This window comes from Tursiops truncatus, chromosome 8 (genome assembly GCF_011762595.2).
Source record: "Tursiops truncatus isolate mTurTru1 chromosome 8, mTurTru1.mat.Y, whole genome shotgun sequence".
NCBI classification, from domain to species: domain Eukaryota; kingdom Metazoa; phylum Chordata; class Mammalia; order Artiodactyla; family Delphinidae; genus Tursiops; species Tursiops truncatus.
The window spans coordinates 26,718,124-26,731,327 of record NC_047041.1 but is presented as its reverse complement, the minus strand read 5'-3'; the positions used below and the strand labels follow the sequence as shown (position 1 = coordinate 26,731,327).

General features: G+C 37.2%; 1 protein-coding gene across 1 annotated transcript in view; it reads left to right on the top strand.

Moving 5' to 3' along the window:
• Nucleotides 1-13,204, top strand: part of GRIA4 (glutamate ionotropic receptor AMPA type subunit 4) — a 516,704-nt gene that overhangs the window by 370,496 nt on the left and 133,004 nt on the right. Inside the window, exon 6 of the mRNA XM_019948657.3 lies at nucleotides 2,462-2,515. Coding sequence (XP_019804216.1) covers nucleotides 2,462-2,515 — 54 coding nt within the window. The remainder of the gene's footprint in view (nucleotides 1-2,461; nucleotides 2,516-13,204) is intronic.

Genomic DNA, 13,204 nt, shown 5'->3' with positions numbered 1-13,204 from the left:
AAAGACAGAAAGAAAGAAGATACAGTAAAAATAAAATAAAGTATAATAAAATTATTGAATTAAAAAATTCTTATTTAAAAAAAAAAAAGGGACAGATAGAACCTTAGGACAAATGTTGGAAGCAAAGCTATACAGACAAAATCTTACACAGAAGCATACACATACACCCTCACTAAATGAGGTAAATGGGGAAAAATCATAAATCTTGCTGTCAGAGACCACCTCCTCAATTTGGGATGATTCGTTGTCTAAAGGAGGGAAGGAAGGAAGCAAAGAAAGAAAGAAAGAAAGAAAGAAAGAAAGAAAGAAAGAAAGAAAGTAAAGTATAATAACATTATTAAAATTAAAATTGATTATTAAGAAAAAACATTTTAAAAAAAAACCATGGACGGATAGAACCCTAGGACAAATGGTGGAAGCAAGACTATACAGACAAGATCTCACACAGAAGTATACACATATACATTCACAAAAAGAGGAAAAGGGAAAAAAATCATAGGTCTTGCTCCTAAAGTCTACTTCCTTAATTTGGGATGATTGGTTGTTTATTCAGGTATTCCACAGATGCAGGGTATATCAAGTTGATTGTGGAGCTTTAATCCGCTGCTTCTGAGGCTGCTGGGAGAGATTTCCCTTTCTCTTCTTTGTTCTCACAGCTTCCAGGGGCTCAGCTTTGGATTTGGCCCTGCCACTGCGTGTAGGTCGCTGGAGGGCGTCTGTTTTTTGCCCAGACAGGGCGGGGTTAAAAGAGCCGCTGATTCGGGGGCTCTGGCGCACTCAGGCCGGCGGGGCGGGAGGGGCACGGCGTGCGGGGCGGGCCTGCGGCGGCAAAGGCCGGCGTGACTTTGCACCAGCCTGAGGCCCGCTGTGCGTTCTCCCGGGGAAGTTGTCCCTGGATCCCGGGAACCTGGCAGTGGCGGGCTGCACAGGATCCGCGGAAGAGCGGTGTGGAGAGTGACCTGTGCTCGCACACAGGCCCCTCGGTGGCGGCAGCAGCAGCCTTATCGTCTCCCGCCCGTCTCTGGGGTCCGCGCTTTCAGCCGCGGCTCGCGCCCGTCTCTGGGGTCCGCGCTTTCAGCCGCGGCTCGCGCCCGTCTCTGGGGTCCGCGCTTTTAGCCGCGGCTCGCGCCCGTCTCTGGGGTTCGCGCTTTTAGCCGCGGCTCGCGCCCGTCTCTGGAGCTCCTTTAAGCAGCGTTCTTAAACCCCTCTCCTCACGCACCAGGAAACAAAGAGGGAAGAAAAAGTCTCTTGCCTCTTCGGCAGGTGCAGACTTTTCTCCGGACTCCCTCCCAGCTAGCCGTGGTGCACTAACCCCTTCAGGCTATGTTCAAGCCGCCAACCCCAGTCCTCTCCCTGCGCTCCGGCCTCAGCTCGCAGCCCCGCCCGCCCCGGCGGGTGAGCAGACAAGCCTTTCGGGCTGGTGAGTGCCGGTCGGCACCGATCCTCTGTGCGGGAATCTCCCCGCTTTGCCCTCCGCACCTATTGCTGTGCACTCCTCCGCGGCTCGAAGCTCCCCCCTCCGCCCCCCGCAGTCTCCGCCCGCGAAGGGGCTTCCTAGTGTGTGGAAACTTTTCCTCCTTCACAGCTCCCTCCCACTGGTGCAGGTGCCGTCCCTATTCTTTTGTCTCTGTTTTTTCTTTTTTTTTCTTTTGCCCTACCCAGGTACGTGGGAAGTTTCTTGCCTTTTGGGAGGTCTGAGGTCTTCTGCCACCGTTCAGTAGGTGTTCTGTAGGAGTTGTTCCACGTGTAGATGTATTTCTGGTGTATCTGTGGGGAGGAAGGTGATCTCCGCGTCTTACTCTTCCGCCATCTTCAAGGTCCCCTGTCCTTATTCTTTTTATCATAATAAAATATTGCTATATCCATAGGAAAGTGAGAATTACCTAGGTATTCTGTATCAGAGGTATCAGAGGTATCTAAAAACAGAGATTTTGCCTAGAAAAATCTTACCTGCTTTTCAGGACAACGATCCAATCTACTCATAGAAAATGATTCTCACCAGTTGAGGCACCTAACAGTCTATCATGAATTCTTATAAATCATCAATAAATTAAGTACATCTAAATTCTTTGAACGAAAATAATTTTCTTTCTTATGTTAAAGTATTCTTTTTTAGAAATATATGTAAACTATTGGTTTGTCTCATAACATTGTCATTCTCTTTGAGGGGATTATAGCATAGTAGTTTTCTGAACAAGATATAATGAAATGATTGGTCATTTATACAGTGGGATTGAAATTACAGGGTTTTTGTTTTTTTTTTACTTCAACCACTTAATTTTTAGTGTGGCTTATGAATTTCTTATAATTAGGATAAATCACTTTCATAAGAGAAACGATATCATTTTCTCAACATGTTTCCACATGGCATTATGCTAGAATAGTTAAAATTCTGTTTTTAAAAATATGATCATTCAGTAAAGTTAAATTGGTTTTCTCATATTTCCTTATATCTTCACAGATTGTGAGTGTTGGAAAGCATGTTAAAGGCTACCATTATATCATTGCAAACTTGGTAAGAACTCTTTATTTTCTATTTTTCATAAGAATTGCTCAGACATTCAAGATTATGTTAACTGTGCCTTGAAATAGTGCTCTATTATTAAACTGTATTACTTACTAAGCTTTTTATAACACATAGGATAGTACTCTTATGTGTCCACAAAAAAATTAATGGTCAATCTAAGAAAGAAATGGAAAATTTTATTTAGGCCTACCTGAGGATTATAACCTGCTAGTTAGTCTTTCAGAAAGCTCTGAGGACTGTTCTGCCCATTAGAGGTCAAAGCAATGAGATTTTCTGCACAACTTAGAGGTCAAAACATAATTTTTTGAGATAAAGGGTTATGAATCAAAGTAACATATTGACAGTTTACATAGTCCAACAAGGCAATAGTGGGTCATTGTGACCCCTTACAGGATTGAGAGAGGAATGTTATCTCCTAATCTCCTAAGTAGTTAGCTTGCTGGTGCCAGTAGGAAATTGCTTCTTTTTCTTTCTTTCTTTCTTTCTTTTTTTTTGTGAGTGGGCATTCCTGGGTCTTCTAAGAGAATCTAGGTAATATATTAATGTATAATGCAGATGCACACTGCACACTAAAGGGGAGGAGGTGGTAGCTCAAATGGTGGAAAAATTTTGTTAAATTTTTCTTGTCTTTCCTTTAAAACAATTGTATTTCATTAATCACAGTGATCATATTTCTAATTCAATATATTTTGGTGCAGATAAGCTTGATATCTGCCATAGTGACCTTTAAAGCTAATTATAATGTTTGTTTTACTATGATATTACTTGGCAAATTAGATAATGGCCTTTTGTCTGTGTGAATGATAAATGTGCTACTCTATGGATGAAGATTGTCAATACTTAGATGTATTACAAGAATGATTAAAATTGATGACCCATGTTTTTTAATTTTATGAAAAACAAGTTTGAAATGGCTATTTAAGAAAGTCTTTTGTTGGGAGTAATCCAAATTATTTTAATACTGTCAACTTTTCACATATATATAGATGTTTATTGTTTGTACAACATACAGGCATTAGTATAAAATTCTTAAAGGTGTAAGTCAAGTCCTTTTAGATTTCTTGGCAAGGCTCAAGTATTTCTTGTTAACTTTGCAAGTGCGGGGGAAAACTGACCATGCAGAGGGCCATTCTCCTTGATTTATCAGAGTACCCTGATAAAAAGGGCAGTATCATATCTTCCCTAAGGGCTTGATCTCAAAAGTGGTTTATCCTAGAGAAGTTAAGAATGTGTTCTCCTTTTCCTCTTTTCCCACCACATATTTCTTTGGTGAGCATCTTGCACTCAAAGCATGGAAAGAACAAAATGCTGCAAAACAGATTCATATTCATCCACTCTTTTCATGTGGCAAGTGGGCCATCATACTTTGAGACAGGAATTTTAAGTCTTTAGTGAACTAGGTTTCACTATGGAGTTGAGATATTAAAATACATCAGTAAACTCTAAAGTTTTATTGTATTGTGTTTCTTGAATAAAGTATAATTTTGTTACTTAATATTATCATGAAAATACTGAGAAATTTTTACTTGTTTTTTCCATTGCTTTTAGTAGGCCTGTAGTCTGGATGTTTCAAAATATTTTATAAAACTATAAATCTTAAAGCAAATATATCCTGATATTAATCACCATAAGAGAAAAAGAGAGACATTTATTGATGTGACTTATAATGTCACAATGACATTATACAAGGAGACTCTAGCAAATAGAAGGTTTTAATACCATCTATTCTTTCCAAACAATGGAATTCAGAAGGAAAAAAAAAGACAATATGTTACAGATTATCATGCCAGAACGGAATTGCTGACATTGACAAACCAATACAAAATTAAAAGAATTAATAGTTATAATATCCTAATGGGTATAACAGCCTGTATTAAACAGCCCTAGTAGATGGCATCACATTCAAGTCATCTATATAACGACTAAGTAACAACATATGAAGTAGAAAAGACTGATTTAGTTGGAGGGATTATGATGGAGACAAGGGAAGCTCCTAAACTCCCTTCCTTCCACAGACACACATACAGAGCAATTCCTCTGAGAAAAATCCAGAAACTAGCTGAATGACTCCTACACATCAGGCAGCTGAGCAAACACCCACACAGAAATGGGTTGGAAAGGGTGAGGCACACTCTTTCCATAAACACTACTCCCAGCATAGTGCCATACAATTGGAAGGGAATCCCCAACCCTCAGCTTCTACATGAAGAGCAAAGGACTTGGACCACATGTTTAACACCTCAGTTTTTAAGGCTGCCACTCAAGAGAGAGCCCCTCAAAAACACCTAGGTCCAAAAGCCAATGGGACATGCATCCACATGACCACAGTGGTGTGAAACTAGAAATTAATTACAAGAAAAAAACTGGAGAATCTACAAATATGTGGAGATTAGCCAAAGGCTCCTGACAACCATTGGGTCAAAAGAAATCAAGAGTGAAATAAAAAAGTACCTTGAGACAAATGCAATTGGAAATGGAAACATACCATGCCAGAACATATAGAATACACCTAAAGCAGTTCTAAAAGGGAAGTTTATAGAAATAGATGCCAACATTAAATAAAAATAGAGAAATCAAATAAAGAACTTTATACCTCAAGGAACTAGAAAAATGAGAAAAAACTAAGCTCAAATTTAGGTGAGGGAAGGAAATAACAAAGATCAAAGTGGAGATAAATGAAATAGAGACTAAAAAGACAATAGAAAATATCGATGAAGGTAGTTTTAAAAGATAAACAAAATTGACAAATCTTTAACTAGACAAAGGAAAAAGAAAACTTTTAAAAATCATAAAGGTAAGAAGATCAATTGCAGCTAATACCACAGAAATACTAAAGATCATAAGAAACTACTATGAACAATAATACTGACAAATTATATACCCTAGAAGAAACGAATAAATACCTAGAAGCATAAAACATATCAAGCATGAATTATAATTAAAAGGAAAATCTGAACTAACCAATAACAAGAGAGTAGTTTGAATCAGTAACCAAATCACTCCTCCACAAAAAAGTCAAGGACCATATGGCTTCATGGATAATTTCTACCAAACCTTTAAACAAGAATAATTACCAAAACTTTTAAAATTATTCCAATAAATAGAAGCAGAGAGAACACTTCCAAATTTACTTTCAAGGCCAACATTACACTGATACCAAAGCCAGACAATGACACTACAAAAAAAGTAAATTTCAGACTGATTGTTGAACATAGATGCAAAATCCTCTACAAAATATTAACAAACCAAATTAAACAGTACATTAAAAGGATGGAACGAAGATCATATCAAGATCAAGAGGGATTTGCCCAGAGATGCAAGGATGGTTTGATATCAGCGAATTGACCAATGTGATGGCACCACATTACAAAAAGAATAAAAATCATATGATCATCTCAATAGAGGCAGAAAAAGCTTTTGACATAATTCACATCATTTCATGATAAAAAAATCTCAAGAACCTGAGTATAGAAGGAACATACTGCACTATAAAAAAGGCCATGTATGACAAGCCCACATCTAACATCATATCTAATGTTGAAAAGCTGAAAGTTTTTCATTTAACATGAGGATGTCTTCTCTCACCACTATTTTTCTTTTTTTATTTTTATATTTATTTAGTTATTTATTTATTTTTGAATTTTATTTTATTTTTTTATATAGCAGGTTCTTATTAGTTATCCATTTCATACATATTAGTGTATATATGTCAATCCCAATCTCCCAATTCATCACACTACAACCACCACCTACCCCCGCCACGTCCCCCCTTGATGTCTATACAGTTGTTCTCTACATCTGTGTCTCAATTTCTGCCCTACAAACTGGTTGATCTGTACCATTTTTCTAGGTTCCACATATATGTGTTAATATACAATATTTGTTTTTCTCTTTCTGACACTTCACTCTGTATGACAGTCACTAGATCCATCCACATCTCTACAAATGACTCAATTTCGTTCCTTTTTCTGGATGAGTAATATTCCATTGTATATATGTACCATATCTTCTTTATCCATTCATCTGTCAATGTGCATTTAGGTTGCTTCCATGTCCTGGCTATTGTAAATACTGCTGCAATGAACATTGGAGTATGTGTGTCTTTTTGAATTATGGTTTTCTCTGGGTATATGCCCAGTATTGGGATTGCTGGGTCATATAGTAATTCTACTTTTAGTTATATTAAGGAACCTCCATAGAGTTCTCCATAGAGGCTGTATCAATTTACATTCCAACCAACAATACAAGGGGGTTCCCTTTTCTCCACACCCTCTCCAGAATTTAATGTTTGTAGATTTTCTAATGATGCCCATTCTAATTGGTGTGAGGTGATACCTCAGTGTAGTTTTGATTTGCATTACTATAATAATTAGTGATTTTGAGCAGCTTTTCATGTGCATCTTGGCCAACTATGTGTCTTCTTTGGAGAAATGTCTATTTAGGTCTTCTGCCCATTTTTCGATTGGGTTGTTTGTTTTATTAATATTGAGCTGCATGAGGTGTTTATATATTTTAGAGATTAATCCTTTGTCCATTGATTCATTTGCAAATATTTATCCCATTCTGAGGGCTGTCTTTTCATCTTGTTTGTACTTTCCTTTGCTGTGCAAAAGCCTTTAAGTTTCTATAGCTCCCATTTGTTCATTTTTCTTTTCATTTCCATTACTCTAGGATATGGATCAAAAAAGATCTTCCTGTGATTTATGTCAGAGTGTTCTTCCTAAGTTTTCCTCTAAGAGTTTAAGTGTCTGGTCTTACATTTAGGTCTCTAATGCATTTTGAGTTTATTTTTGTGTATGGTGTTAGGGAGTATTCTTTTTTTTTTTTTACATCTTTATTGGAGTATAATCGCTTTACAATGGTGTCTTAGTTTCTGCTTCATAACAAAGTGAATCAGTTATACATATACATATGTACCCATATCTCCTCCCTCTTGCATCTCCCTCCCTCCCAACTTCCCTATCCCACCCATCCAGGTGTTCAGAATGCACCGAGCTGATCTCCCTGTGCTATGTGTCTGCTTCCCACTAGCTATTTATTTTATGTTTGGTAGTGTATATATGTCCATGTCACTCTCTCACCTTGTCACAGCTTACCCTTTCTCCTCCCCATATCCTCAACTCCATTCTCTAGTAGGTCTGTGTCTTTATTCCCATCTTACCCCTAGATTCTTCATTACAATTTTTTTTCTTAGATTCCATATATATGTGTTAGCATATGGTATTTGTCTTTCTCTTTCTGATTTACTTCACTCTGTATGACAGACTCTAGGTCCATCCACCTCACTACAAATAAATCAATTTCACTTCTTTTTATGGCTGAGTAATTTTCCATTGTATATACGTGCCACATCTTCTTTATCCATTCATCCCATGATGGACACTTAGGTTGTTTCCATCTCCTGGCTGTTGTAAACAGAGCTGCAATGAACATTTTGGCACATGACTCTTTTTGAATTATGGTTTCCCCAGGGTATATGCCCAGTAGTGGGATTGCTGGGTCATATGGTAGTTCTATTTGTAGTTTTTTAAGGAACTTCCATACTGTTCTCCATAGAGACTGTACCAATTCACATTCCCATCAGCAGTGCAAGAGTGTTCCCTTTTCTCCACACCCTCTCCAGCATTTATTGTTTCTAGATTTTTTGATGATGGCCATTCTGACTAGTGTGACATAATATCTCATTGTAGTTTTGATTTGCATTTCTCTAATGATTAATGATGTTGAGCATTCTTTCATGTGTTTGTTGGCAATCTCTATATCTTCTCTCAGGAAATGTCTGTTTAGGTATTCTGACCATTTTTGGATTGGGTTTTTTGTTTTTTGTTATTGAGCTGCATGAAGTCTTGTAAATTTTGGAGATTAATCTTTTGTCAGTTGCTTCATTTGAAAATATTTTCTCCCATTCTGAGGGTTGTCTTTTGGTCTTGTTTATGTTGCCTTTGCTGTGCAAAAGCTTTGAAGTTTCATTAGGTCCCATTTGTTTATTTTTGTTTTTATTTCCATTTCTCTAGGAGGTGGATCAAAAAGGATCTTGCTGTGATTTATGTCATAGAGTGTTCTGCCTGTTTTCCTCTAAGAGTTTGAGAGTATCTGGCCTTATATTTAGGTCTTTAATCCATTTTGAGATTATTTTTGTGTATGGTGTTAAGGAGTGTTATAATCTCATACTTTTACATGTACCTGTCCAGTTTTCCCAACACCACTTATTGAAGAGGCTATCCTTTCTCCACTGTATATTCCTGCCACCTTTATCAAAGATAAGGTGACCATATGTGCGTGGGTTGATCTCTGGGCTTTCTATCCTGTTCCATTGATCTATATTTTTGTTTTTGTTCCAGTACCATACTGTCTTGATTACTGTAGCTTTGTAGAATAGTCTGAAGACTGGGGGCCTGATTCTTCCAGCTCCGTTTTTCATTCTCAAGATTGCTTTGGTTATCAGGGTCTATTGTGTTTCCATACAAATTGTGAAATTTTTTGTTCTATTTCTGTGAAAAATGCCAGTGGTAGTTTGATAGGTATTGCATTGAATATGTAGATTGCTTTGGGTAGTAGAGTCATTTACACAATGTTGATTCTTCCAAGAATCCAAGAACATGGTATACCTCTCCATCTATTTGTATCATCTTTAATTTCTTTCATCAGTGTCTTATAATTTGCTGCATACAGGTCTTTTGTCTCCTTAGGTAGGTTTATTCCTAGATATTTTATTATTTTTGCTGCAGTGGTAAATGGGAGTGGTTTCTTGATTTCACTTTCAGATTTTTCATTATTAGTGTATAGAAATGCCAGAGATTTCTGTGCATTAATTTTTTATCCTGCTACTTTACCAAATCCATTGATAAGCTTTAGTAGTTTTCCGGTAGCATCTTTAGGATTCTGTATGTATAGTATCATGTCATCTGCAAACAGTGACAGTTTTACTTCCTGTTATCCAATTTGGATTCCTTTTACTTCCTTTTCTTCTCTGAGTGCTGTGGCTAAAACTTCCAAAACTCTGTTGAATAAGAGTGGTGAGAGTGGGCAACCTTGTCTTGTTCCTGATCGTGTGGAAATGCTTTCAGTTTTTCACCATTGAGGATGATGTTTGCTGTGGGTTTGTCATATATGGCCTTTATTAGGTTGAGGAAAGTTCCCTCTATGCCTACTTTCTGCAGGGTTTTTATCATAAATAGGTGTTGAATTTTGTCAAAAGCTTTCTCTGCATCTGTTGAGATGATCATATGTTTTTTCTCCTTCAATTTGTTAATATGGTTTATCACATTGATAGATTTGCATATATTGAAGAATCCTTGCATTCCTGGAATAAACCCCACTTGATCATGGTGTATGGTCCTTTTAATGTGCTGTTGGATTCTGTTTGCTAGTATTTTGTTGAGGATTTTTGCATCTATGATCATCAGTGATATTGGCCTGTAGTTTTCTTTCTTTGTGACATCCTTGTCTGGTTTTGGTATCAAGGTGATGGTGGCCTCGTAGAAGGAGTTTGGGAGTGTTCCTCCCTCTGCTATATTTTGGAAGAGTTTGAGAAGGATAGGTGTTAGCTCTTCTCTAAATGTTTGATAGAATTCGCCTGTGAAGCCATCTGGTCCTGGGCTTTTCTTGTTGGAAGATTTTTAATCACAGTTTCAATTTCAATGCTTGTGATTGGTCTGTTCATATTTTCTATTTCTTCCTGATTCAGTCTTGGCAGGTTGTGCATTTCTAAGAATTTGTCCATTTCTTCCAGATTGTCCGTTTTATTGGCATAGAGTTGCTTGTAGTAATCTCTCATGATCTCTTTTATTTCTGCAGTGTCAGTTGTTACCTCTCCTTTTTCATTTCTAATACTATTGATTTGAGTCTTCTCCCTTTTTTTCTTGATGAGTCTGGCTAGTGGTTTATCTATTTTGTTTATCTTCTCAGCGAACCAGCTTTTAGTTTTATTGATCTTTGCTATTGTTTCCTTCATTTCTTTTTCATTTATTTCTGATCTGATTTTTATGATTTCTTTCCTTCTGGTAGCTTTGGGGTTTTTTTGTTCTTCTTTCTCTAATTGCTTGAGGTGCAAGGTTAGGTTGTTTATTTGAGATGTTTCCTGCTTCTTAAGATGGGCTTGTATTGCTATAAACTTCCCCCTTAAAACTGCTTTTGCTGCATCCCATAGGTTTTGGGTCGTTTTGTCTCCATTGTCATTTGTTTCTAGGTATTTTTTTTATTTCCTCTTTGATTTCTTCAGTGGTCACTTCATTATCAAGTAGTGTATTGTTTAGCCTCCATGTGTTTGTATTTTTTACAGATCTTTTCCTGTAATTGATATCTAGTCTCATGGCATTGTGGTCAGAAAAGATACTTGATACAATTTCAATTTTCTTAAATTTGCCAAGGCTTGATTTGTGACCCAAGATATGATCTATCCTGGAGAATATTCCATGAGCACTTGAGAAAAATGTGTATTCTGTTGTTTTTGGATGGAGTGTCCTATAAATATCAATTAAGTCCATCTTGTTGAATGTATCAGTTAAAGCTTGTGTTTCCTTATTTATTTTCATTTTGGATGATCTGTCCATGGGTGAAAGTGGGGTGTTAAAGTCCCCTACTATGTATGTGTTACTGTCAATTTCCCCTTTTATGGCTGTTAGTTTTTGCCTTATGTATTGAGGTGCTCCTATTTTGGGTGTTTAAATATTTACAATTGTTATATCTTCTTCTTGGATCGATCCCTTGATCATTATTTGGTGTCCTTCTTTGTCTCTTCTCATAGGCTTTATTTTAAAGTCTATTTTGTCTGATATGAGATTTGCTCCTCCAGCTTTCCTTTGGTTTCCATGTGCATGGAATATCTTTTTCCACCCCCTTACTTTCAGTCTGTTGTATTTCTAGGTCTGAGTGGGTCTCTTGTAGACAGCATATATATTGGTCTTGTTTTTGATCCATTCAGCCACTCTGTGTCTTTTGGTGGGAGCAGTCAATCCATTTACATTTAAGGCAGTTATCGATATGTATGTTCCTATTCCCATTTTCTTAATTGTTTTGGTTTGTCATTGTAGATCTTTTCCTTGTCTTGTGTTTCTTGACTAGAGAAGACCCTTTAACATTTGTTGTAAAGCTGTTTTTGTGGTGCTGAACTCTCTCAGCTTTTGCTTGTCTGTAAAGATTTTAATTTCTCCATCAAATCTGAATGAGATCCTTGCTGGGTAGAGTAATCTTGGTTGTAGATTTTTTCCTTCATCACTTTAAATATGTCCTGCCAGTCCCTTCTGGCTTGCAGAGTTTCTGCTGAAAGATCAGCTGTTAACCTTATGGGGATTCCCTTGTGAGTTATTTGTTGTTTTTCCCTTGCTGCTTTTAATATATTTTCTTTGTATTTAATTTTTGACAGTTTGATTAATATGTGTCTTGGCAGTGTTTTTCCTTGGATTTATCCTGTATGGGACTCTCTGTGCTTCCTGGAGTTGATTAACTATTTCCTTTCCCATATTAGGGAAGTTTTCAACTATAATCTTCAAATATTTCTCAGTCCCTTTCTTTTTCTCTTCTTCTTCTGGAACCCCTATAATTCGAATATTGGTGCATTTAATATTGTCCCACAGTTCTCTGAGACTGTCCTCAATTATTTTCATTCTTTTTTCTTTATTCTGCTCTGCAGTAGTTATTTCTACTATTTTATCTTCCAGGTCACTTATCCGTTTTTCTGCCTCAGTTATTCTGCTATTGATCCCTTCTAGAGCATTTTAAATTTCATTTATTGTCTTGTTCATCATTGCTTGTTTCATTTTAGTTCTTTAGGTCCTTGTTAAATGTTTCTTACATTTCTCTATTCTATTTCCAAGATTTTGGATCATCTTTACTATCATTATTCTGAATTCTTTTCAAGTAGACTGCCTATTTCCTCTTCTTTTGTTATGTCTGGTGGGTTTTTATCTTTCTCCTTCATCTGCTATGTGTTTTTCTGTCTTCTCATTTGCTTATCTTACTGTGTTTGGGGTCTCCTTTTTACAGGCTGCAGGTTCGTAGTTCTGTTGTTTTTGATGTCTTTCCTCAGTGGCTAAAGTTTGTTCAGTGTGTTGTGTAGGTTTCCGGTGGAGGGGACTAGTGCCTGTGTTCTGGTGGATGAGGCTGGATCTTGTCTTTCTGGTGGGCAGGTCCACATCTGGTGGTGTGTTTCGGGGTGTCTGTGGATTTATTATGTTTTTAGGCAGCCTCTCTGCTAATGGGTGGGGTTGTGTTCCTGTCTTGCTAGTTGTTTGGCATAGAGTGTCCAGCACTGTAGCTTGCTGGTCATTGAGTGAAGCTGGGTGTCAGTGTTGAGATGGAGATCTCTGGGAGATTTTCACCATTTGATATTACGTGGAGCTGGGAGTTGTCTTGTGGACCAGTGTCCTGAATTTGGCTCTCCCACCTCAGAGGCACAGCACAGACTCCTGGTTGCAACAACATGAGCCTTTCATCCACACGGCTCAGCATAAAAGGGAGAAAAAGTAGAAAGAAAGAAAAAAAGAAAGAACGTAAAAGAAAAGAAAATAAAGTAAGATAAAATAAAATAACGTTATTAAAATAAAAAATAATTATTAAGAAAAAATTTTAAAAAAAAACGGTAGGATAGAACCCTAGGGCAAATGGTGAAAGCAAAGTTTTACAGACAAAATCTCACACAGAAGCATACACATACACACTCACAAATAGAGGAAAAGG